Source organism: Rattus norvegicus, chromosome 1, assembly GCF_036323735.1.
Source record: "Rattus norvegicus strain BN/NHsdMcwi chromosome 1, GRCr8, whole genome shotgun sequence".
Taxonomy (NCBI): domain Eukaryota; kingdom Metazoa; phylum Chordata; class Mammalia; order Rodentia; family Muridae; genus Rattus; species Rattus norvegicus.
The window spans coordinates 136,538,098-136,562,577 of record NC_086019.1 but is presented as its reverse complement, the minus strand read 5'-3'; the positions used below and the strand labels follow the sequence as shown (position 1 = coordinate 136,562,577).

The window sequence follows — 24,480 nt, the reverse complement described above, 5'->3', positions numbered from 1 at the left end:
GGGGATGGAGTGGGGGTGTTACGGGACAAGAACGGATGCCCAAGGCTCTCTGTTGGCGTCACTTCTCCAGGAATTTCACTCAATCATCCTGGCGTAAACACCCAGGTGTTTGGCCCCAGATACTGAGAGGGACACACCCAGCAGACTGGATTTTTTGCCAGGTGCTGCACAGCCTACCTCACTTAACCTATCACTGCAGCCAGAAGGGATCACCGCTCCCTTGTGACATTCCAGGGCCAGGCAGCCTAAGGGCCCCAGAACTGCCACTTCATTGCCAGGTGTCCCCCACCCATTAGCTCTACTGGGAATTGTCCAGTTTTCTCCAGAGTTTGGTCAGCAGGACAAGGCTGGGGGCAAAAGGGAGCTTTGGGGAAATCCTCAGGTGACCTAGGAAGAGAAGGCAGAAATGTTGGGGAGCTGGGTCCAGGACGGTGAACTCACCGCCTACCTATCGTGGGCAGAAGTGGCTGAGTGCCACTCCTAGAGCTGGGGCAGGGCAGTACTGCTCCCCTGTCACACAGCCAAGGCTGCCCTGCCTCAGCCTCCACACATGCCAAGTTGTTGCAGCCTTGATGACTGCCAAGGAGAAGAGCACACCTCAGCTTTCCAAACAGGCCACCCTCCCCCAGCTCCCACGGGAGCCCTGTGGAAACAGCCTGGGCCAGGGGGTGGTGTGAAAGCCATGACTTCGCCCTCTAATGAGAGGCCATAGGCAGTCTTTCAGCGGAAGGCTGAGAGCATGCTTGGGTAACAGGGGCTCCTAGGGGTCAGGCAAAGGGACAAGGCCCTCCCTCACCCCAGGAGCATCCTGCTTTGGGGAGAAATAAAACAGCCCTAGTTCTGGGCACGAAAGGGTCAGTGGTTAGGGAGGTAATCAAGGTTTTCCCAGGACAGTGAAGCTGCAGGTGAGAGCTGTGGTGTTTCACGTTAGAAGCACAAAGTGACAGCTTTACGGTCAGACTTTGCCTCTAGCTATCTAAGCTTTTCTGCTCAGCTGCAAGTCAGACACCATTGGGGAGAAGGAAAAAAGAAACAAAAACCCACCATTGAGGTGCATGTTCTCCCTCCCTGCCACCTGCAGGTGCTGGAAGGGCACATGCCAGGCTGGTACCCAGGTGGGAGGCACAACCCTGAACTCCTTTCTACGTGGGACGGGCTTCAGAGACAGCCCTATAGTAAGTGTCTAGGTGTCCTAGCACAGATGAAGCAGGGCACAATCAGTGAACTCCTGCCAGTGTGCCTTCCTCACCAGTGACAGTGCCATCTTCCTCTTTGGAACACAAAGTTAGAGAATGACCAAGGACAGGAAAGGCCTCTGGAGGCTGAGAGAGCACTGTGATGCACTGTGGGAACTAGGAGGCCTCTCATCGTTCAGTGGCCCAGTGTCATAGTCTCACGGTTCTTTCTTCCCCAGCATTCCCTTCCCCTGACCTGCATCTTAAGGCTCACCCTTCTCAACAGCGGAGTTTGACCAGGCTACACGGCAAATTTAACAACCCTGTTTATCCAAAATCTAGAAAGGGCAGGAGTCTGGCATCTGCTACTGGGCGCTGCGTGGTAACTGGCTGTGTGTAAGGCTGTGCAAATTATCCTCCTCAGACTCTGCTTCCTCATCAGGAAGGATGGTTTCTGAGGACTCAGTTTACTTAAACAAGCTATTGGAAGCTCTTGGTACTCTGTTGGCCATGCAATCCACTGAAGAACCCTTAAAAATTATTATCCTCCTCCAAGTAGCCATATCTGGCAAAGTGTGAAGGTATTATGTTTTGAAGGGTGCTGTTGAATGCTAACTAGGAGTTGTCTGTGAGAGGACAGACTTTTTTTTTTTAAATCCTTTTGGCTTTTTAAAATGTCTAACTGCTTTTATAATCAGAAACAATATTTGGAAGAGATATGGGGTGTCCTGTGTGGGTGGGGGGAGTCCTGTGGTCTTTGTTCTTTGAACAAAAGCCAGAATCAAAGAGTTTAGAAAAACAAAACAAAAACAACCCCCACCCCCAAAACCTAAAGGTTTAGTAGCTCCCAGCCCTATGATGGATATGCTTGCAGGTGTGGGGGAGGAGGGGAAGAAAAGAGCAGAAAATAGGCTCCCACCCTTAACATATAGGGTTAGAGAGACCAAGAAGACAGAAACCCAAGACCCATGAGTCCATCGAGCCAAGGGGACTTCAGCCCTGTGAAGGTTGACAGGTGCCTTGGGAACCAAAAGTCTGCATGGACTGTATGCACTGAGTTTGGGATTTGATCAAGTAGGCAGGGGGAAAGGGTGAGTGTTCAACTCAGAACTGGGCGGTGCAAGACAAGGATGGAGCATCCCATGGGAAAAGGGGATAGAATATGAAGAGGAGGGGGCTGGGATGTACGGGGTCATTTGGGAAAGAGGTTTGGGCTTGAAATCAGAGACACACCCCCTGGATGCTGCAAACAAGGACCTGGAGAGTGTGAGTGTGGTCTATCAGGCATGAGCTTGGAGTAGGACACCAAGGCAGCCCTGGCGGTTACAATGTGGCAACGGGAAAGGCAGCAGACTCTCAGCTCTAGGTGACAGGACTACAGGGAGACCGTTTTGCAGGGAAGACTTCATGTTTCTGGGCAAAAGAGTCCCAGACACAGGTGGGCAGAGGATGCAACTAGGGAGCCCACATTCTGATGTGCCTGGGACCCAGGAGACATGTAGGGAGTCCTGACTTTCAGTTTTAAAACTTGGAAAATGTTGGGCAAACTGGTGAGTGGGTCATTCGAGGGATATAAGGCCTTTGGAGTGCATCTCAGCCCATTGGCTAGTCAGGCACTAAGCTGGCACTCGATTCAAACCTGAAGCCGGAAAACAGGTCTTGCAAAGTCTGCAAAAGGCAGGATCTTTAGAGGGGACTGCAGTCCCCCCAACACATATACAGGTCCTCAATCTTATGCATTTGCCTCTGCAGGACCCGTCTCTGTTCCCGCCATCAGAGCCTTATTTGTGACATTGGGTTACTTCCACTTTCCCCGATAATCTCTCTTTGGGGCAGCAGAGTGACTCTCCAGTTCACCTTCGGAGCCTAAGGGGCCATGGGAACCCTATGAGTTGATATCTGTACTCTCTGCCCATTATATCCTGGCTGCTAGTCACCAACCCGCCTCTTGTAACTGAACATCCTTTTCTCTCCTCTTCTGCCCGCCCCCCCCCCCCCAAATCACAGGCTAAAATTGAATCCTCAAAGCAATGGTACTGTGAAGAGGATCCAGGACTTTTGGAAGTGTTTATATCATGGGAGTAGAGCCCTCATGGAACGGAGCCCAGAGAGCCAGCTTTCCATCCCTTTTGCTTTGGAGGGACCTGGTTACAAGGCACAAGACACATGGACTAGAAAGGTCCTCTCACCAGATTCTTACAGCGACTGGTTCCTCAGTCTCTGATTTTCTAGCCTCCATAGACTTTTGTTTGTAACCCTCAAAATCTATGGTATTTTGTTATAGCAACAGAAACTCTTCCTCTTGGGACACAGAGTCCAAAGAAGAGGCACAATGACTATAAGAAGCAGACTTATGGGCTGGAGAGATGGCTCAGTGGTTAAGAGCACTGACTGCTCTTCCAAAGGTCCTGAGTTCAAATCCCAGCAACCACATGGTGGCTCACAACCATTTGTAATGAGATCTGATGCCCTCTTCTGGTATGTCTGAACAGCTACAGTGTACTTATATATAATAAATAAATAAATCTTTAAAAAAAGAAAGAAGCAGACTTACAAGTTATGCATTCTTAAGTAGCAGTTCTGATAGAAACAGTCTTACCATACACATATATTTAGATGCTTGAGAGACCCTTAGCTCCTCTAAGCCTCAGTTTCCCCACTTGAAGACTAACACTTCTACAGCAGGTGTAGTTCAAAAGCATAAGGGAGGAGCTGAAGAGAGGGCTAAGCAGTTAAGAGTACATGCTGCTCTTAGAGAGGACTGGGATTCAGTTCCCAGCACCCTCACAGGGCAGTTCACAAAACCAAGTTAACTCCTGTTCTGTGGCACTTGCTCATGTTCTCTTTGGGCCTCTTTGGGCACTGCATACACGTGGTGCACGTGCAAGCATGCAGATATGCACATATACAGGTTAATAAAAACAAATGAACATTTAAAAAAACCTATGAAAGAAAGAAATAAGAAAGAGAGGCTGCATTGAAGCCCCCTAGAACCAGTTCTTCAAATGAAGCATGCATCAGACCCCTCCTCTGCGAGGCCTTGGATGGGTTCTCTCAGAAGTCTGTTTGAATAAGTCACAATGTCTCACAGCTTAAAATGTATCTATTTACCCTTGCGCTGAAGAGGGTGCTATTTGTGGAAAACTCTTTTAAGTTTTTTCCGGCTTCTCCCCCACCCCCCCTTGGGTAGATGCAGCTACTGACCCATCCTCTATTCTCCAGCCCTTCTCTCTTCAACAGGCTGAAGGCTGTTCTGACGCAGGGACTCGGGAGGTCGGCCATTGATGTTGAGTAAGTACACGTAAACACTCAAAACACACAAACACTCTCAGTCTGGCAAAGTGAAGGCATCTTTCCCCACATAACTATGTCCAATTTAATTTGCACCACTGCTTACTGCTGGCAGCCGTTCAAGTAGGCGAGCTCTGAACAAACCTAGGCTTTCACAGGGCTGCTCGGCCAGTTTCCACCTGTTTTTTGGGGGGTGAGGCCCCGGCTTTCTTTTTTTTCTCCTGAATGTCCATTCACTGTCTACTAGAAACACAGGCTTTCTGACCTTTATTCTGGGGCATCCTGTTTGCTGGACCTACGTGTCAGAGCACGTTGGTCCCATCTCTGCTGTGGAAATTACACATCTAGCTCTTCCCCACGTAGGAAACTGTCCTTTTGATCCAGGTTTCCTGAGCACCCACATTCCCGAAGGCCTCAGTGCATTTGCTCGATGGTGACCAGCAGCTCAGTTTTCAAAAAGGTGGGCAGTTTTGACTCAACTGTCAAAGGCCTCCGAGAAGGAGAAACCTTAGCCAGTTGGCAAGATATAGCTCAGCTATCAGTGGCATCTGCCAGGACTTAGTTACCAGCCTCGGAGCCAAAAAGAAATGGGTTTCTTGGACAGAAAGTGGCGGAATTTGAGTTGTGAATTATATAACCCATCGGCTTGCCTCAGACTAGGCTGCTGATACTTTAAAATGAATAAAAGTGTTTAAGACAAAGAAACGAACGGGGGAAATACCACGCCCCCCCACCCCAACCCCTAAACCCCACCTAGCCCTTGCAAGCTCCTTCCTTTCCTCTTTTTCCAGCCTTAGAGATTAATAAGTGCTACAGCTTTAAGAGCAGGAGGTGTTGTTTTAAGAGCCCAGGGAGCCCCCCTTCTCAATTTCAGCTCAGAGCTGAGATCACATCCCCCATCGCAGCCAAAGGACAAAAGCCATTTATCATCTCATCTGATAAAACTTCCAATGGGCTGCTGAATCTTTATCCTGACCAAACCAAGGCGAGCACAAGTGCTAGTTGCTGCTTCTTTGAGTTTCTTTTCACTTTCTGATGGTTTGTACTTTATTATTTTAACTCTGGGGAAGGAATAAAATCAGTCTTTTAAACAGAACATTTAGATACGTGGTTCTCAACCTGTGGGTCTTGACCCCTCTGGGGTCCAGCGATTCTTCCACAGGGGTGGTCTAAGACTGTCAGGAAACACAGATATTTATATCACAATTCATAACGGTAGCAAAATTATGGTTATGAAGTAGCAGCGAAAATAATCTTATGGTTGGGGGGGTCACCACAGTATGAGGACCTGTCTTAAAGGGTCACAGCATTAGGAAGGTTGAGAACCACTGATTTAGATAAAGAAACTTGGGTCTCAAAACCAGGAGATTGCAGGGGGCCGGAGGGGGGGTCATCTCCCCTGCTGGAAGCACTGTATGGTGTTTTGATATTTCCAGGGCTTATTGGGTATGAGGACTCTTGGGAGATACTGACACCCCCTCCCCCTTTCTGGTCCTGAGCAGGGATCTATCTCTTCAGGAAAGAGCTTCAGAAAAATGGTTTTGAAAGTCCAGGATGCTCCTGGGTCTGGAAGCTGCTGAGATGCTTTGGTTAAGAAGGCACTGGGGTCACTGCAGCCTGGCTGAGACAAAAGGGTAAACTGACCCTTACCCCAGTAGTGCTTGTTGTCTCTGCTGCGCTCTGGGAATCCCAACCTGCAGCCAGGCCTAACCTGGACTGACTCCCCCGTTCTGTCAGTTCCTTGAAACCCAGTTGGCTGAAGAGGAAATCAAAACAACTCAATCCCCGTCCTAACTCAAGTTCTTTCTTGCAAATCTCAGCGGCGCAGGGGCAGCACTACCACATCTGGCCGCGCTGTGAGACAGGCTGGAGTTCTTTGCTCAAAGACACTTCTGAACCCCACAACACAATGGAAACGGTTAGGAGATCCCGCCTTACACGGAGGACCATTTGGTCGTGGCACTGATTATTTGCATTTAAAAAAAGAGAAAAACGGGTGAAAAGCGTTTAACTGGCCTTTTCTGACTCTGAGCAGCAGCACGGAATAAAAATGAAATAAAAGTTTTACGAAACATTATAAAGAAAACAGACCGGGGATTTAAGCTTCGTTCATTCCCCCTCCCCCCAAAGGGGAAAAAAAGTAAAGAAACCGGAGCGTTTGGGAAGGAACAAACGCTTCTCTGTGGAGTTGGTCTCCCTTCCCCCAACAAAAACAAGAGGTCCGGGCTCGCAGGAATTTGAAAGCAGCGATCTGCCAAAAACATTGTGAAAAACTATGGGGGATTCATTGGAAACAGATGGGCTTTTTCAGCTTTAATTCTGAAATTCTCTCGCTTTCTGGCACAATAAAAACAAACAGGGGGGCGACGCAGAATGTTATCAAACAGGAATTAGCACGTCTGAGCCTGTGTCCGTGGGCTTTCCCGCGTGGGCCAGCGTGGGGGCGGGACAGGGCGGTCGGGGACTCGTCTGGGACCTCCCCAGCGCCCCCAGCTCCACCCCTGGGCTACCAACAGGTTTTCCAAACTGGTGGGCGAGGAAATGGAGAAAGTTCTCTTGGTGCCGAGTCCGAGTCTCCTTTGGAGCACACAAGAGGCGTTCAAGGAACCCGATTTCTCGTAGGGAGAGAGGGGGACTGAGAGGCATCCCCGGCTCTGCAGAACTCCCCACCCGCTCCTGCCCTTCGGAACTCGGACAGGAGGGACTGGGGTTCTCTCACCTCCAGGTTTCCACTGCCACCCACATCTCCCTCTACAGGGTTCGAGACAAAGACTCGTAGAAATGGGAATCTGGGTCCCCAGGAGGCCGGTGAACTGGGGCCCCGACTGGCGCGGGGAGGCCCGGGAGCCGGACCGGTCGGCTGACCCCCCCAACCCATGACCAAGGAGCTGTGCCTTACCTGCGGGAAAGCTGCAGAGAAGGAAGGCGAGGGTCGGCCACAATCCCAGGGCTGAACGTCCTGCCCCTCTCCCCATACCCATCCATCCAGCTCGGCCTGTTACCACTAGCCTCTCCCTGGAAGAAGTTTAGAAGAAAAGGAGGGAGAAAAAAAAATCAATCACGCTGCGGAGAAGAGGCAACCTGGCTCCGCCGGCGGGAGCAGCGAGCCGGGAGGCCCGGTCCACCTCCGCCACCGGCGCCCCGTGTCCAACCCCCGCCCCCCGCCCGGCCCCGCCCTCGCCATCCATCATTCGGTTCCCCGCCAATGTCCCAGCGGCCCCGCGCCCCGCCGCCGCGCGCCCCGCCCACGCGAGCTCGGGTTTCATCTTTGCGGGCGGGAGGGAGTGAAGAGAGGCGGCTCAGGCTGCCGGGCCGGTGGCCAAGGGACCTGGGGAACCAGGGGCCCGCGAGTGCAGGGCGCGTCCTCAGCTCCGATCTAACCGCCACTCCCCACTCACCCAGGTGGCTAAGGCGCTCAGGACAGGAGGATCTCAGAGAGCTCCTTTAATCCTCCCCCATTCAAATAGAAAGAGCTTGCAGACAAACTCCCGCCTCCCTTTGCCACCAGACTACCGCCCCAAAGCCCCCACCAACACCCCTTGGCTCACTTCCCCACTTCAGATGTCTCGCCGGTGCAGAAGACTGAAAAGCCTACTCCGGAGTTGTCAGACTCCTCTGGGGCTAACGACCCACTGTCACAGCCCGCCTTGGCCACCCAACTGGACTCTGCGGGTGCCCCCTCCAGAACCATCTCTAAGTACCCGATTGCTTCGGAAAAACTCGGCCCTGTTCGCAACTGAGATCGCTCACCAACTGTGATCTTGCGAGCCTAAAGCTGCCTCAAGGGACACAGCTCCCAACTTAAGGAGATAGAGACCGTGGTCCTTGGGGCGCTCAGGGCCGACCCCGCTGGTGTTCCGGCAGAAACTATATTCCTAAGGTTCATTTTGGAAGGGCTTTAGGGTAGTGATCTCCCCTTTTCAGTCTCTTATTTTCCAGGAGAAAAAAATGACTCCTCCCCAAAGTTTTCTAAGCCCCACAGCTATTCTATTTGGTATTTAAGGGACTGGCAAGTTCTGCTGAGAAACATCTTCTGGGTGACACAAATATGCCAGCGCAAGTGTTTTCAGTCAAACGGATTCCCCCGCCCCACCCCACTCCCCAAGCCTGCCCATCTGGCTCTTTGGGGGAAAAAATTCTGGGTTTTGATCCAATTTCTCTTAAGAGCTATCACAGTCTTCATTTGCAGGCCACACAAGCTGCAGGGCTATGTCGGCATATTCTGCTGTGGAGAAGCGACTAGGGAGAAGGAGGCTGGGGGTGGGGAGTCGGGGACGGGGCCTCTGCCCTGAAGTCACTTGGTGGCTCAGACAGGCGGCAAGGCAGCACAACTTCAGAATCTGGCTTTCCCCAAAGCAGGTAAGCGGAGACTAATTCCTCAGCCAATGTGCAGCCAGAGGCTGCAGTTTCCCTAGGTTAAAAAGCTCTTGGTAGCGGCTGTTGGCCCTTCCAGTTGGACTCCCCCGATATTCCTCTCAAATACTTAGGTCTCAGACTGACAGGTTCTGCCTACTTTACTGTTCCCTTGAACTGGAGCTTCCAAGTGCAGTGTAGGTTTGTCTGGTGAGAGTTCACCGTCTCAAATCCAGTTCTCAAACGTTTTCCTTTCAAGCCTGGCCAGCCAAACCCAACAACCGTGTGGAATCACAGCACAGCAGCCTGCTCCAGAAGCAGCCCTGGCTTACTGAGGTAGGCACACAGCCAGACTGCCCAGAGACCTGATGTGGCCTTTCCCCTCCTTAGGTCCAGCAATTATCACCATTTGCTGGAAGCTGCCTTTCAGGAGCTCATGCTAAACCTTTGCATAATGAGGGGTCTCACAAGCTTTTCCCGAAGCTCAGGACACTGCCGCTCCAGGTCAGAACCCTGTGGCTTTCAAAGGCAGAAAGGGGCACTCCTCTAACCCTGCCCCAGGCCCAGGAGCAGCAGGAGTTTTCATCTCAACACCTGTTTCTCCTTGTAAAGAGGGCCAGTCTGTTATTGTCACTAAGACCGCAACTGAATACAATTTGGGAGGGATACCAGGCCCTGAGATTTCCCATGCAGCATCTCTGGGTGCTGTAACTCAGTTACAACATGTGTGTGTGTGTGCATATGTACATATCTGTGACTATGTGCACGTGTGTGCAGGTGTTGACCCAGGCCAGAAGAGGGTGTCGGATCTCCTAGAGGTTGGAATTACAGGAAAATGTGAGCCTCGTCACAGGGGTGCCAGAAACCAAACTCCAAGTCATCTGTAAGAGCACCAAGCAGTCTTAAGCTGGAGAAATCCTCCAGCCTGAGAGCCAACCTTTTACTTTTCCAGCGTTGAGTTTGGAGTTTCCTATGTGTTTTGATCATATTCAACCCCCCACTCCTCACCCCTTTCCTTACCTATCCAAATTTGTGTCTTTCCTTCCTAAACCCTTCAAGACCAACCTCTGTTGCCCAAATAGAAATATTCTTGAGTATGTGGGCTTTCACTGGGTAGTTTATCAGGGGATATATACCCTAGAGAAAAATGTCTTTCCTCTCAACAGCTTAACCATTTGCTCCCAGGCTGTTCAGGGTGGACTTGTATTGCTCTGGGAGATAAAGAAATAAGGCAATTCTCGATGCGCTATAGAGATGGTGTGTTCTCCAACTGTCCCCAGGAAGGCTTTGGGAGGTGGAGCCTGGTGGTCCTTATGTCCTTGGGACATGTCTTCAAGGGGGATTCTGAGACCCTGACCCTTCCCCTTCTTTGCTTCCAGGCCATGAAGTAAGCCGTTGACGGTGCTATATGCTCCCCGCAGTTACCGTTCAGCAGGCCCTTCAGAGGTCCAAAGCCACGGGCTCACCTGGTCCTTGCCCAGAAACTCCCAAACCGTGAGGTTTTCTTTGAACACCTGTCTCCTGTCCTGTGCGCTGCTTCCTGTCAGATCTTCCACTCCTCCCCGCTTGCAAAGACAGCCACTACATGGCAAGTCACCATGAGCCCCACTGGTAGTTTCGGCAGTGCCTTCCAAATTCGGTCCTTTTCTGCTCTGCCCCTTTCTCAGTCACAGACAGCCTGAAGGAAGTGTCACTGTGTGGAACAGGGAGACCTCAGGGCAGTGACATTCCACAGACCCTCCTGGTTTCCACAGCCTGGCCTCACAGCATTCCACAAGCGCTCCGCAGTGACCTGCTTTCTGCTTCTCACAGACTCTCCTTTCTTGCCCAGTCCTAACAAGGCTGGGCATAATTTACCTCTCATTGTCTTAATCCTTAGTTCAAATCACATCCTTCCAAACTCCTCTCTTCTCCAACTGTCGTGTAGTGAGAATGCTTTCTCGCATCTAAAGGCAAACCTTTGCTTTTGTTATGTGGTGGCCACGCTGGAATGCAAACACAGCACAAGGTCTGAACTGCTATGAAAACAAAGGCCAAAGAGCACTGACCGATGGGAGAGGTGAGGTATGAAGTGTCTTCATCGAAAGAGGTGGTGAGAACTTTCAAGCGTCTTGACAGTTCTGTTTCTAATGATCGTGGCTAATATTTTGATTTGTTCTTTTTAAAAATCATCTTCATTTCTACTCGTGTGTATGGAGGTGTGTCTACATGTATGTGAATGTAGGTGCCCACAGAGGTCAGAGTTGTTGGAGTCCCTGAACCTGGAGTGACAGTCGTTTACAACCATGTGACATGGATATGCTGGAACTGAACTTGGGTATGAGAAATGACATACTCTTTAACCACTGAGCCATCTCTCCAGCCCCTTGATTTTTCTTATACAGTCTGTGCTGGTTTACATTTTCAGTTAAGATGGGTTCTGTGATCATCCCTGCGCAGAGGAGGAAACGGTGGCTCAGTGGTCAGCAATAGTCACCCAAGCTGGCCTTTAATGCCAGCACTCTGTGGGGAGAGGCAGGCAGATGTCTGTGGGTTCTTTGAAGTCAGCCTGGTCTACAGAGTGAGTCCCAGGACAGTCAGAACTAGTGAGATACTGTTCTCCCCCCAATCTTTCCTGAGGTAGTTTCTATTGGGGAACCCTTCACTGTGTTCTTCCTTGAGACAGGTCATCAAGCATAGCCAGTTGTGTTCTGGATCCAGTACAGGCTGAGCTCAGAGGTGACCTGAGGGGAAGGTGTGTATTACTACCCATTCGGGCTGAGGCTGTTTACAGAGATACTATACGGTTTTATTCACTGAAGGTGAGCTTAACTGGTAAACTTTTCCAGGCTGACGGACATCTTCATCATTTGATGGACCACGCCTACAGGTCTCCCTTGGTTCTTCCGGGCAACACTTGTTCCAGCTGGGGCAAACCATGACATTCTTCTCCGTTTGGCTCACTCTAGTCTTGGTTTAGATTATACAAACAGACCCCTGGATACGGAGGAAGTGAATGGTCCAATATTGGTTCCAGGCATTTTTGGTCAACCTTATAAATGGGGATGTGTTAGTGGCTTTCAATCCACTGTTCGCCTCTCACTTATGAATCTGATACTTACGAATCTGAATTTTCTGGAGTATTCTATGCTCCCGCTCTGCTTTGAAAATGTAGGAAAGGGGACGGGGAGACAGTGAAACGCTTGCCTTGCAAAATTAGGACGAGAGTAGATTACTTGTCTGAGTGTGATCCCAGAAACTCACATGTGTGCATGCAAACACATACATGCACTCCTCACAGCATACTTACGCCGTGTCCTGAGGAACTGGATTGGTTCACCCCCTAACTCCAAGTGTGGACCTATCCTTATAAATGTACCCATTCGACAATTCCTCTTTGCTATCTCAAGGGCTACTCTGGGTCTGGCTATCTCGGAGTTGATGAAGCAGCCTTTGTTCCAGTCCTCCATGACCTTCAAGTCTGTCCAGGCTTTGATCCTATCACCTCGCTGCCTTTGTTGTCCCACATGAAAGCCCTAAAGGAACAAAGCAGGGCAGCCTCTTGTGAAAGATGCTCTCTGGGGTGATTAAAGCTTCTACAGCCTTGAGATAGTCTGCAGTGGAAGGACATTCACAGTCAGGTCTGGATTATGGCCTGGAAGAACCTTATGTTTTGGTTTGGTGTCCAGGACCGTTTCTGATACACCGTTAGCAGGCTCTTCGTATCTGGCCCTGCATGGCCTTTAGCTAACAAACTACAAAGACCCTCAGGATACCCCGGTGTGACTATAAACTGCTTGGGTTTGGGTTGTGTTATTTTAAGTGCATTAATTTAGCCATGCGCCTGCCGCAAAGCTTCATTTGTGTTTTCTCACTCAACCTTAAGCTCACCCAGGAGTTAATCTGCACTTGTTTGTGACCTCCACGTACCTGCATCCCATCTGCAGGCTGGAACCATCTGACCTTTCTTCTTCAGATAATCTATGTAAATTTAAGCCAAGTCCTGGTGCACAATCAATCCTGGGGGATTCCCCACTGTTCCTACTTCTTCATCCAGAAAAGTACCGGCTAATTCTAATTTTGTTTCTTGCCTCTGAAGATTTCTAATCATTGACAATTCCCTTCCCCCTACACTGGAGCCACCAAACTCTTTAGGCTTGCTGGCCTTTCTCCCATTAAATTGTCCAGTTTCACATTCTTGTCACAGAGGCTGGTGTGCTTCATCAGATAATTGATACTTTACAGGGTGCTCAGCAATAATGATTCAGTGCACATTCTGTCAGAGAGAACACCAGAGGGGACCACTACACAGACAGGCTCCCTCTGTGGGTGTGAACACAGGAGTCAAGTGTGAGGACAGTTGTCCATTCTGGTCATGAGGGTGTCACTGCTGTCCTTCCTTGTCATTGCTGTCTTCTTTCCTACAGTAGACTTTGGTAGGATAGGTGGCCATGGAGCTTCCTCTCCATGGTCACTGCTGAAGCAGGTTAGGAGAGAGCTTCTCCCCATTTATTTGCTCCCAAAGCATTTGTAAGTTGCTGTCATCGCTCTAGCACTAAGAACCTGTCAGGGCTTGGGAATAGGGTTCAGTGGTACAGTAACTGCCTGGTGTATGCAGTTCTCTGGGTTTATCTGGCAGAACACATACACAGCAGCATGCATGCACTCGCACACACATGCACACATATGTACACACATGCACACAAACACACTTCATCACAGATTTTGGAGACTTCCAGCACCTTCCTTGAGTCATTTGGCCCACTTAATTTTCCTAGCTCTGCTGGTTGGCCTCTTGTCTTTCTGTGTGTACATACTATGTTTGTTTTGATGCTTTTTCCATTACAATGAGGATAACGTCTCGGTAATTAAAACATACAGATTTTTTTTTTCTCCATTTAAATGTTACTTTTCCTAGAAGAACAAATTAACAGTGATATTCCAGAAGTTCTCTTTTAGAAACAGAGTGAGGCAGCATTCCCCCCGGGACACATTCACACGTACTGAAGAAACATATTTGCAAATTGCAGCCACTTCTGAAAGACTTTAAATATGCATAATCAGATCAGCAATATTTTTTCCTTACAAGAGAGACTTTTGCCAGTGTATTGTTTTTCTATCTCACTCTAAGAACTGAGGGCTCTGAGCGGGGCCTGTGGTACACTGTGGTGAGCAGTGGGTGGGCCTGGCCTGCACTAGGCAGCTCAGTAGAAGACCTGGCATCTCAGCAGAGGATGACAGTGCCCCAAGAAGGGTCCTCAGGAGCCCTGAGTTTGCAGCCCCTTTCTATGGTCACAAGACAACATGGGTCTTCGAGAGCTGAGAGGCTTTGGGAGATGGAGGCCAGGAGTGCCTTTTAAACAGGACAACACCTGACTGTAAAGCACAAGGTCCTGTACCACAAATGCGCAGCTGTTACCCACAATGCTTTCCTCTATCAGTATTGGCCGCGCGACACCTAAAACAGCCTCTGTCAAGATTTTATTTCTTGGACAAACTAACAGACCCATGCAAAGGTCGGTCTTCATGTCTATTAGTCTATTTCTAGAACACTTAGAGCGCCTTCAGGGACTGAAGGAGCAGCTCGTGGACCTGGGATGTGTGCATAGAGTGTTCTGCTTGGGACCTCACAAAATCTGTCCCCCCATATTGGCATGGGTGTGTATTCACTCTGCTAGGAAGAGAAAAAGATGATTTTTAAAGGAAAGAACAGGATGGAAGAACAAATTTCAGGAGCTTTTCATTTCTTCAGTCCAGTACCAAATATATTTATAGAAAATGAAATAATAATATATAAATTAAGTGTGACGTTACTCTTCCTGGATGTGGCAACAGTTAACGGTTCGCTCATAGCTATCCATACATTTTTATTTCCATGTGCATATAAGGACATATCAATCAATCTATCCTCCTTAATATAGCAATAATATTGCAAAAACCTATCAGCCTTTTGACTGTTCCCTCCACAGTGCGTGTGTCCTATTTAGATCGTACTATGAACCCTCTAACATGGCAGGAACGTAGTTCCAGTTGAGTTCAGCAGCCAAAGCCAATGTGCACATACGCAGACAGATGAAATGCAAAATGGCATATATGAGAGCTGCCAGGTGTCTTTAAAAAGTAGTGTCCTGTTTCTCTTTCTAGACCTCAAGTCCCACCTTAAAGTCGCCTTCCTCAGAAAGTTCGGATGGGCCAGTGTGATCACAGCTACCGGGCTGCCTCAGACACGGTACCAGCTGCTTCCCTCGCTCTGAAAAAAAGCAAGGGCTTGTCTTGTGTTCTCTGTGCTGTTTTCCCAGCCTGAATCAAGGCTGCACGGGACACTTCCTGATGATCTTCTAGCAGTTTTTTAGGGCCACCTTTCCATTTTTGTGCCTCAGTTCAAGATCCTTAGCAAATCCTTAGATGAGCCTTTTTTTCTTTTAGCATTTCCCCTGCGTCTCCCCACTGGGATTATTAATTTTTTTTAAAGATTTATTTATTATATATAAGTATGCTGTAGCTGTCTCCAGACACACCAGAAGAGGGCATCGGATCTCATTATGTGGTTGTGGGATTTGAACTCAGGACCTCTGGAAGATGAGTCAGTGCTCTTAACCCCTGAGCCGTCATCCCCCCCCCCCCACTGGGATTATTAACTGGCATACCACGGGCCTGGCATGATCAAAGTCTTTTCCCCTACTTTTTCTTCTCTTGAGATATTTGTTGAAGATCCTAAACCAAGTAACCTCTAGTGTATAAAACTGCCAATTCGTCTTCCTCCTAGCAGGCTAGCAGGGACATTGTGAACCAACTGTGAGTGTGGAATCTCAACCTTTCGAAGATGTTGCCGAGAATGTGAGGAGATATCTGTCTGGGGGTGAGGACTGCCTACTTTTAGCTGTGTGGTCCAATCACAGCTGTCCTAACTTGGGCCCTTCAGCTCCTACAGTTGAATGGCCTGGCTACCTCCAGGGTATGAAGGAAGGGTCTTCTAGTGCCGCAGTCCCCCTTGTAGGGACTCATCGAACTCATGCTGTCTTTGTCATGAATTGTCCTTGCCCAGCGTCCGATTTTCCAACCGTTCTTGAGCTTCATCTGTAACATCCCTGCATTCCCCGAGAGGAAATATTGCTGAGCAAGTAGGAAATGTTATTTGAGAGGTGACATTTTTTTATGTTTTACTGTCAGAGTGAAATTCTCCAACAGTAATATACCTGAAACCGTACCCTGAAGCCATTTAACAACATCCTCTCGTTTGAATCAGCCAATGAGATGGCACCGTGGGGTCAAGGTGCTTGCTACCAATGTAGACAGCCTGAGTTCTATCCCTGGGACCCGCATGGTCAAAGGAGAGAACTGACTCTGACAAGTTGTTCTCTAACCGCTAACACACACACACACACACACACACACACACACACACACTGTAATATAAAAAAATGAAAGAGAGATGGTCCGGGTTAAGAGCGCTTGCTAACCATGCATAGGATCAGGGCTAGGTTCCCGGCACCCATATGTGAAGACCCGTTCACAACCACCCACAACTCCAGTTCCAGGGAGTTGCACTTGGTGCACATCCATACACAAAGGCAAAACACTCATGCAGATAAAATGAAATAAATAAATTCTTAGAAAATTAAAAGCAGCTTTTGGATTCCTGTACACCCGAATTACGCAGTTCCCGTAATGAGTGGACCACACAGCTTTTACTTCTCTCTATTCCAGTAACTTCCTGACAACAGAACTGGCCTGACACCATTTATCCATCACATGGCAACTGTGGGAACAGACAGAGAGCGAGTCTGTGTCTTTCTCCTCAGCAGCAGATGGCTACACTATTTGTATTAATGAACAATTCAGTGCCAAGCACAAATACCGTGGACAGTTAGCAAGAGGAACGGGCATTTAAGTTATTAATCAAATCCAACACTGCTTGGAACGGTGAAGGCAGAGGAGTCTCTGCTCACAGGAGGTGAGGGAAGGGCCCGTCCAGAAGGAAGCGTGCTCATGTGACCTTCCTTCCCAACATGTCTCTGATCTTTATTTTTGCCTAAGAGGGAGAACATTTCCTCGTCTTCTGTATGAGAGAGAGAGTGAGTGAGAATACAGTGTCCTGGGCTAAGATTACACAGGTGGAAAGACTAGAACTGTAAAAGGGGGACGCACCTGCAGCTCCCTCAGGAAGTTGATGTAAGGACTCAAGGAATCCACACTCAGACTCCACTCGGAACAGCCAGAGAAACACAGCAAGTGTTGGAAGTGGTTTCCAACACTAGTTGAATACTTTGGATAAAGACCACTGCTTGGGTTATAATAGCATACCTACGATGTGCCACATTCTATCAGGGCCATTGCAAATGTGGAAACTGGGGGGACCCCACAGCGCCCTGTAAGGACCCCTAGATAACCTTGACGTTGGGTGGGTTTTAGGGCCTAGTGAGTCCTCATTACAAGAAAGAATTCTGTAGACCACTGCGGAACTGCCTTTTGCCTTAACTATTCAAGTGGATGCAGGCTGTCCCGTCCGAGACTCAGGATGGTTAAGTGACTCGCCCATGGTCCCCCGGAATGCAAATGTCAGGGCAGAGGCTAAATCCAGGCCTCATGATACCAGCCCAGCTTGTTTCTCAGTCAGCCACAGCTGCGCCTCATCTTCACCCAAGGTTTATCTTTTCCTGTCAGCTCAATAATACATCCCACATGCCTCATGATGGACTGAGCATTAGAAGTGGGAATATGTCTGGAGTCATACTATTTTACAGACACTAACGCAAATAGAAAGATGTTCTTAGAAAAGGACTCTACAACGGCAGACGCTTACTCAAGAGGTCAGGTTCCTGCCATTTACCAGCTCTTCTCTCAAAATAGTCCCAGCAGAGAAAGCACTGTCAAACCCTAAGCTGGCCTTGAACTTCTTACATAGCCAAGGATGGCCTTGAACTCATGACCCTCCTGCTTCAGCCTCTAAGGGTGTCATCACCAGCTTTCCTTTCCATGTTGTCCTAAGGTGGGACATTGAGTAGCCAGTTTAGCATCGCTATGATAACTACCAGAGGAAAGAGTTGGGGTTTTTGTTGTTGTTTTGTTTTTCCCTTTCTGAGGTAGGGTAGCCCTGGCTGTTGTGACTTTGTAGACCAGGCCTCAAAGTCAGAGATCCACCTGCATCTTCCTTCCAAGTGCTGGGATTAAAGGCATGTGCCAACACCTTCCGGCTAGGAAAACATCTTTTTTTTTTTTTTTCCTTTTTTTTTCGGAGCTGGGGACCGAACCCAGGGCCTTGCGCTTGCTAGGCAAATGCTCTACCGCTGAGCTAAATCCCCAACCCCTAGGAAAACATCTTACAGCAGATTTATTTACTCTGCTTTATGGGTTCAGAGGTGTCAGACCAGAATCTTTGTCTCCATTGTTTCTAGGTCTGTTGTGAGGCCACTTATCTTGATGGCAGAAGCATCTCACAGTGGCCGGGAATCTGAGGAGCAGAGAGAGGATAAGGGAGAGGGTCCATTCCTCACAAGGACTCTCCCAGTGACCTCACAAGGCCCCTCCAATCAGGCCTTGTCTCCTAACATCCACTCCCTCCAGTAACTGTCAATCTACAAGTGGATTAACCCATTATGAAACCAGCGCCTTCAAGACCCAAGCACTTCCTAAAAACCCATCAGCTGATAATCCAATGCAGGAGCCTCAGGGACATAATTCAGACACAATGGACAGTATTCTGAAGTTGAAATAGCCAACCATTTCTGCGGTGATGGCCGGTGTGTGACAAGGTAAGCTAAACTCTCACAGAATCTCATGTGCTAGGACAAGAAATGACCTGCCTGTGCCTAGTAGGGATGGGCCTGTAGGAGATGTCACCATGAATCTCACAGTGGCTGCTGGTGAGACAGCCTCTTGGCAATGCATTTGCATTAACGCTCTATTTATTACTTATACTATACCTCCTTCCATCAAAGGTATTAAGTTAAATGAGAATAAAAACATATCACCCACCCAAATGTCCAAATATTAATTATTATTCTCTCCAAGGTACCAATTACTGCAAAGAAACCCTGTAATTTCTGTGGTCCTGCCACTGAGCTATGCATTTCTGTGCTCTTCTGATGACCAGGAAAAAAAAAATCCCCATGTGGTCTCAAGTGTCCCCTGGCTATGTTTTTGTAAAAGCAATCTATTTTTCACGATGACCCCATCAAGGGCAGAAAATGCATCCCGGGAGCAGCCTTTAAACAGATTAAAATGGTATCCTTGCCAGGGAAAAGTTATCCAGCAAGCGGGCTATCAAACTCTGGCAGACAGAACCAAACCTCGCAAAAGCAACCAGTATAGTGTGATGTCAAGGCTTGTGAACAGATGCTCAGGAGGGAAGAAGCAGCACCCAGTCTGAAGTGCTGAGTACTGTGTGTTGTCTAGAGGGGAGATGGGTCCCTTGACAAAATGCCTCAAGCTTGGCTGACGGTGCATGTAAAGCGACAGAGGCTCATAAGGTTGCCCCCAGTCAGTTGTGGTGTGATTTCCTGTGGCAACTAACGAGTCATCGAGGAAGAGGAGCTTCAGCATACCTATGGACAAGCAAAACATGTTTGCATCCATCCTCCGTGAGGTGACCATGCTAAGAGGAATGTGATGGTACAGAGGCTTGCATGGAGATCGGCAGCAGATCACTTCTGTGCACATAGATAAGAGCAGAAGGCACTATCGAGTAACAGGACACATTGTTCCTGTCAGCCAGGGCAAGCTCCTGCGAGGAATTTGAGATCTGAGCATCCTGGAAGATGAACAAACATAGTGACTATTAAAGTGCTCCAGGGATGCACAAGGCGACACACTTTAGAGCTTTCCTTTCCTGTCTATTGCTCTCTGCTTTGACCCTCGGAGGACACAGAGTCTAAATGAATTGACCTTGTTTTGCTAAATTCTTTTCTTTTCCGGGACTTTTGTTTCCCCTCTGATTTTGTCACTCTGGCTAATGAAGTATTTTGATTTCTGACAGTTCTACCTCTGGGCAGCAATGCTTAGATAGACAATCGAAAACCGCAGAAAAAAACCTATTCTGTAGTTAACCCTCTTTGTAAAGTGTGCTTGCGATCCTTCATTCTCCACTCGGAGCCCATGCCTCTGTGGGTTCATCAATTAGCAGTGCCTCTAAAATGTTTTAAATAAAAGGCTTTTGCATTTACATAGTTAATTTCTGCCCCAAATCTCAAAGCTGCTTCTCCTCCTCCTCCTCCTCCTCCTCCTCTTCCTCCTCTTCTTCTTCCTCCTCCTCCTCCTCCTCCTCTGAATAAGAAGTTTTATACCTCACCAGGCTCTGCCCCTCACCCCTGGTTAGGCAGCATGCTCCACTCAAAGGACAGCCAAGAAGCTAGGTGTCCTCCTTAAAGATACCCATTTATCAGCATGGAGCCTGAAGTCTACCTGATACTGCTTGTGTCCTTGGTAAAGCAGACCTTAACTTTCCCATTGTCCCTGTCCCCTGGGAAGAGAAGGGAGGATAGAGCCAGGTTGTTGGTTAAAGAGAAGATCAGTCGTTTAGGCTGGGAACCTGACAGATGGGAAAACCAGAGGCTCCTCACCTCAACCTCAGTAGAGTTCTTAAGCAACGAAAAGTCTGAAACTCGAAGCCATTCTCCTCAAGGATTCCGAGAAACAGAAGCAGACAAAAGTAGTTTGATCAATTAAAGGGTTTTGCCTAATGTGTTTAGTAGAATTAACATACTCCAACTACTCTATGATGCTTTCTATAATCCTCCTCTGGCTGTGCTGTTTCACTTGGGTGCACCCCTCCCACCACCCCAGCTTTGGAAGGTTTCAGGGACATACCTGTATCATTGTCTACCCTGCTCGCTTTAAGGCAGGACCAAATTCTGCAGCCCTGTCTAGTTTTTAAAATGTGCTCGAACTTAATTCATTTAGCAATGGGTGTAGGAGGATACCTGTGGTTCTCAACCTTCCTAACTCTGTGACCCTTTAATATGTTATAGTGACCCCCAACCATAAAATTATCTTTGCTGCTACTTCATAGCTGTAATTTTGCTACTGTGATGAGTTGTAATGTAAATATGTAACATGCAGGATATCTCACATGTGACCCCTGTGAAAGGGTCGTTCAATCCCCAAGGGGGTTGACACCCACAGGTTGAGCACTGCTGCCTTAGACTCAGCACTGTGGCCACGCCCCTACATATCTCTGGAATCCTTTCTTTTCCAGGAAATGAAAATGCCAACCTGCTTCCAGGTAGCAGCGAGCATCCTGGCCTGATCACTCCCTGTTTTGGTGTCAGAGATGTGCAGCATCTATGTCTTTAATTTTGAACTTGGGCTACCAAAGGCTGCAGTAGAGCAGACTCGGGAACCACATTAAATAGGAGCCTCCAAGTCTTCCTTCTGTATCAGCCTGCATCCTGGGCAGGCAGCAATGAAAGCCAAATGTTCCCTCCTTTTTAAGATGCCAAACAGGTCTAGGGCCCCCCTTTCTCATGATTATTAAACTAATACATGCGAGTGGAGAGACAGAACCAAGATGGAGTAGAATGGAGGGGCACAGATAGGTTACATGTGTATTAGGAGTGAGAGCACCGATCTTCATCTGGGAAGGAAATGAAGGGGCAGGGTTTTTGGAAAAGAGGAGGTTGGGGGGGTTGGGGATTTAGCTCAGTGGTAGAGCACTTGCCTAGAAAGCGCAAGGCCCTGGGTTCGGTCCCCAGCTCTGAAAAAAAGAAAAAAAAAAAAAAAAAGAGGAGGTTGGGAATTGGGGATGTGGCTCAGCTGGTAAAGTGCTTGCCTAGCACGCACAAAGCCTTGGGTTCGATTCCCAACAATGCATCTATTAGATGAGATAGAACCAGAAGGTCAAGGTCATTTTTGGTTACATAAAAAGTCAGTAGCAGCCCGGGATACATAAGACTTACAGGAAGAGGAAAGAAAAAGGAAGCTGGAACCCTGCTTACTACCACCGCAGCCCAGGAGCCTCTCAGGGAATTCGCTTTAGCACAGGCAGAAAGCCACAATGCTCTCCAAGGAGCCAGAGTGCCCTTCACACAGACAGAACTCATTCCCTGCTAGCCTCAGCGGGCCTGGAAGGTGGCAGCACAATCCAGCCATAAAAAATGTGCATCGCGCCTGGATGTGTAGGTGCCCCACCCAGAGCCTTTGTCCATCTGCACGCCATCCTGGCAGTCATTCAGTCCAGAGAAGTAGGCTTGCTTGAACAGCAGAAATTCTCCCCCTTGTGTGTGAAAAAAAAAAAAAGGAGGAGGCCGTTTGGGGGTACACTGTTCCCTTCCAGTGCAGATGGCACTGCGTCCCCCCCCCCCCCAGTTTTTCAGCTACCCTTAAGAGTACACTTGAGCACCCAGTCTCTTTTCTAAGAGTCAGGGCTCAACATTAACCTCACAAATCATCTATGTAGTTACAGATGAACTAGAGAGTAGTAAAGTGACCATACAGGCTTGCCCGATCCCTGAACCAGATGCGGGCGTAGGGGGTGGCGGACGACAAAGGCAAGTGACAGTTTTGCTAGGAGAACCCAAAACTACACAAAGAGGGGAATGGAAGTCCTGGAGGTGAGGTCTTGACTCTAATACAATTCGCCATTCGGTCCCTGGAGCTAAGCCCCAGGCATCGAGGCTCTACAGGATGGTAAGGAGCACTTGAGAACTAGTCTTTCTGGAGACGGGTTGGCTAGTTCCCATCTCTGCATCTCAGGCGAACTTTGAGGACGCCCAACTTTTCGGCTTGCGAGGAAGGTACAGATCACCATTTCCGCTAGATGGCGATATTTCCCCGAATCCATCCGCCTCAAGACACCCAATTTATAAAATAAATACAATCCAACGCCTTCCGAAACCACACCACATAATAACAGCACACAGGCTCCCATTAAAATCTCAGTCTCGGGAAATTGACTCTCCCCCCGAGAAAATCTAATGCAACTATACTTTAATAAGATGCAATCGAGAGTTGCATCCAAGCGTCTTTCATATTTGCACCGGCCCCCCAATACACCTGTCCCTCTTCCCTAGTTATACTCAGGGATGAGCCATGGCTCAAGTCAGGCGCTGAGTCCTCGCGGTGCCTTGCCTTCCTCTTAGGAACGTCGGACCTTTTGGGACTCTCACCCCTTAGCACCCACCCCAAGTCTGGCACACCGGACGCTCCTAGACAAGGGTCACTCACACTGTACAATGTCGACACCCCGCAACCCCCGGCAGGTGCGTTCATTTCTAGCCTCTGCAATCCTGGCCTGGATGAAGCGAGCGAATCGGGCTTCAGGGTGGGTGAGAGGGATGACCAGATGTGTCAAGAGCTCTGTGGGTCGAGGGGGCTCTCGCCCTAGGAGGAGGTGGCCGCGCAGGAGAGAGCTCCAGGCCGGTACACAGCGGGTGGGACAGGCACCGAGTCTGTCCAGCCACGCGCAACGCCTGCTGCCCGCAGGGCAGCATTTTAGGGGGAAAAAAAAAAGAAAAAAAACCACCAAACCACAAAACTTTCCTGCTGCCAAGAGCGAAGGCGATTCATCTGAGGCAAAGACCTAAGTGTGTGAGATGAGACACCGGGTTGAGGAGTCACTGATCATGAGGTGGCTGAGCGCAAGTGTCCGCAGCGCCTTGGGGACCTCAGGACCCCGTGCCCCTCGGTCCACGCTTACCTTGGCGGCTGCATGAGCCCCTCCAGCCCGCGGGGGGTTGGCACTGGCGGGGCTGCGCGCGAAGACCAGGTGTAGGGCGGTCGCTCGTGGGGCCCTGGGTGAGGTGGGAGGGGCACGGCTGGAGCTGATCCCCTCAGCTCCGCGGACTCAGTAGCGGCCCGGGGCACTCCGCCTGCTCCCCGGCTGCATGCCTGCGAGCGCCTGGAGGAGCGGGCCTCAGGAGCGGCCCGCTGGCCAGTGCTTCCCGGGCGCAGGGCTCGGGCGGCGCAGCTTGTACTTCCGAGAAGCCTGCAGAGTAGGGCGGCCCGGGCTAACCTGCTGCCTCGCCCGGCCTGTCGCCGCCACCGCCACCGCTGAGCGCGGCGTCGCGAGGTTCGTTTGCGCGCGGCAGGGAGGGGGCGGGCCCGGCGCCCCGGGAGCGGGCGGGGGGCGAGCGCGGGCGGGGCGGAGGGAGGGGCGGGAGAGGTGGGGTCTGGGTTCCAAAGGCTCCGCCCCGTCGCGGTCCCACCCTTGCTGATCCGCGCTAGTGGGTGTGTGAGGACCTGGGGGTGTGCCTGCCAAAAAGCGCACACTTCCCCGCGGGCTCACGATCCCAAGGTGGGAGCAGCAAGTGCAGCGACCCTCCCTCCCGCTAACGTATTCAACTTTCCTAACCCTGGGCAAGATGGCTTGGAATCCACGTTTTCAACCTGGGGGCCTACGGTGGTTAGAGGTTTCTAATCGTGGATAAATATTGACATCTGCCGAGACCCACCTTTTTTCTATAAGGATTTTACTCTTGTTTAAGAATCTTATTGGAAAAAATAAATAATATGTATATTGCATGTAGAGTGCGCGAATACACTCGACTAAAATTACAGGCAGAGTCTGGAGTAAAAAGACTGTCTCGCACGCCCTCCCATTGCGGTCCAGCTTCAGAGGTAACCTCCGGTCACAGCGTCTCCCTCCCACCCCCACCTCGCACACACCCGCCCCGCCCCCTCCTCGCATAGATTGCCAGAGGAAACTCCCCGGCTTCTCAAAAGGATTCTTCATGCAACTCACACACAC

General features: G+C 49.6%; 1 protein-coding gene across 1 annotated transcript in view; it reads right to left on the bottom strand.

Moving 5' to 3' along the window:
- The window catches only part of Rgma (repulsive guidance molecule BMP co-receptor a), a 43,982-nt gene extending 20,186 nt beyond the window's left edge, over positions 1 to 23,796 (bottom strand). Inside the window, exons 1-2 of the mRNA NM_001107524.1 lie at positions 23,431 to 23,796; positions 7,366 to 7,481 (exon numbers count right to left, since the gene is read on the bottom strand). Of these exons, the coding sequence (NP_001100994.1) occupies positions 7,366 to 7,481; positions 23,431 to 23,444 (130 nt within the window). The 5' untranslated portion in view covers positions 23,445 to 23,796. The remainder of the gene's footprint in view (positions 1 to 7,365; positions 7,482 to 23,430) is intronic.
- Between the last annotated feature and the right edge of the window lie 684 nt (positions 23,797 to 24,480).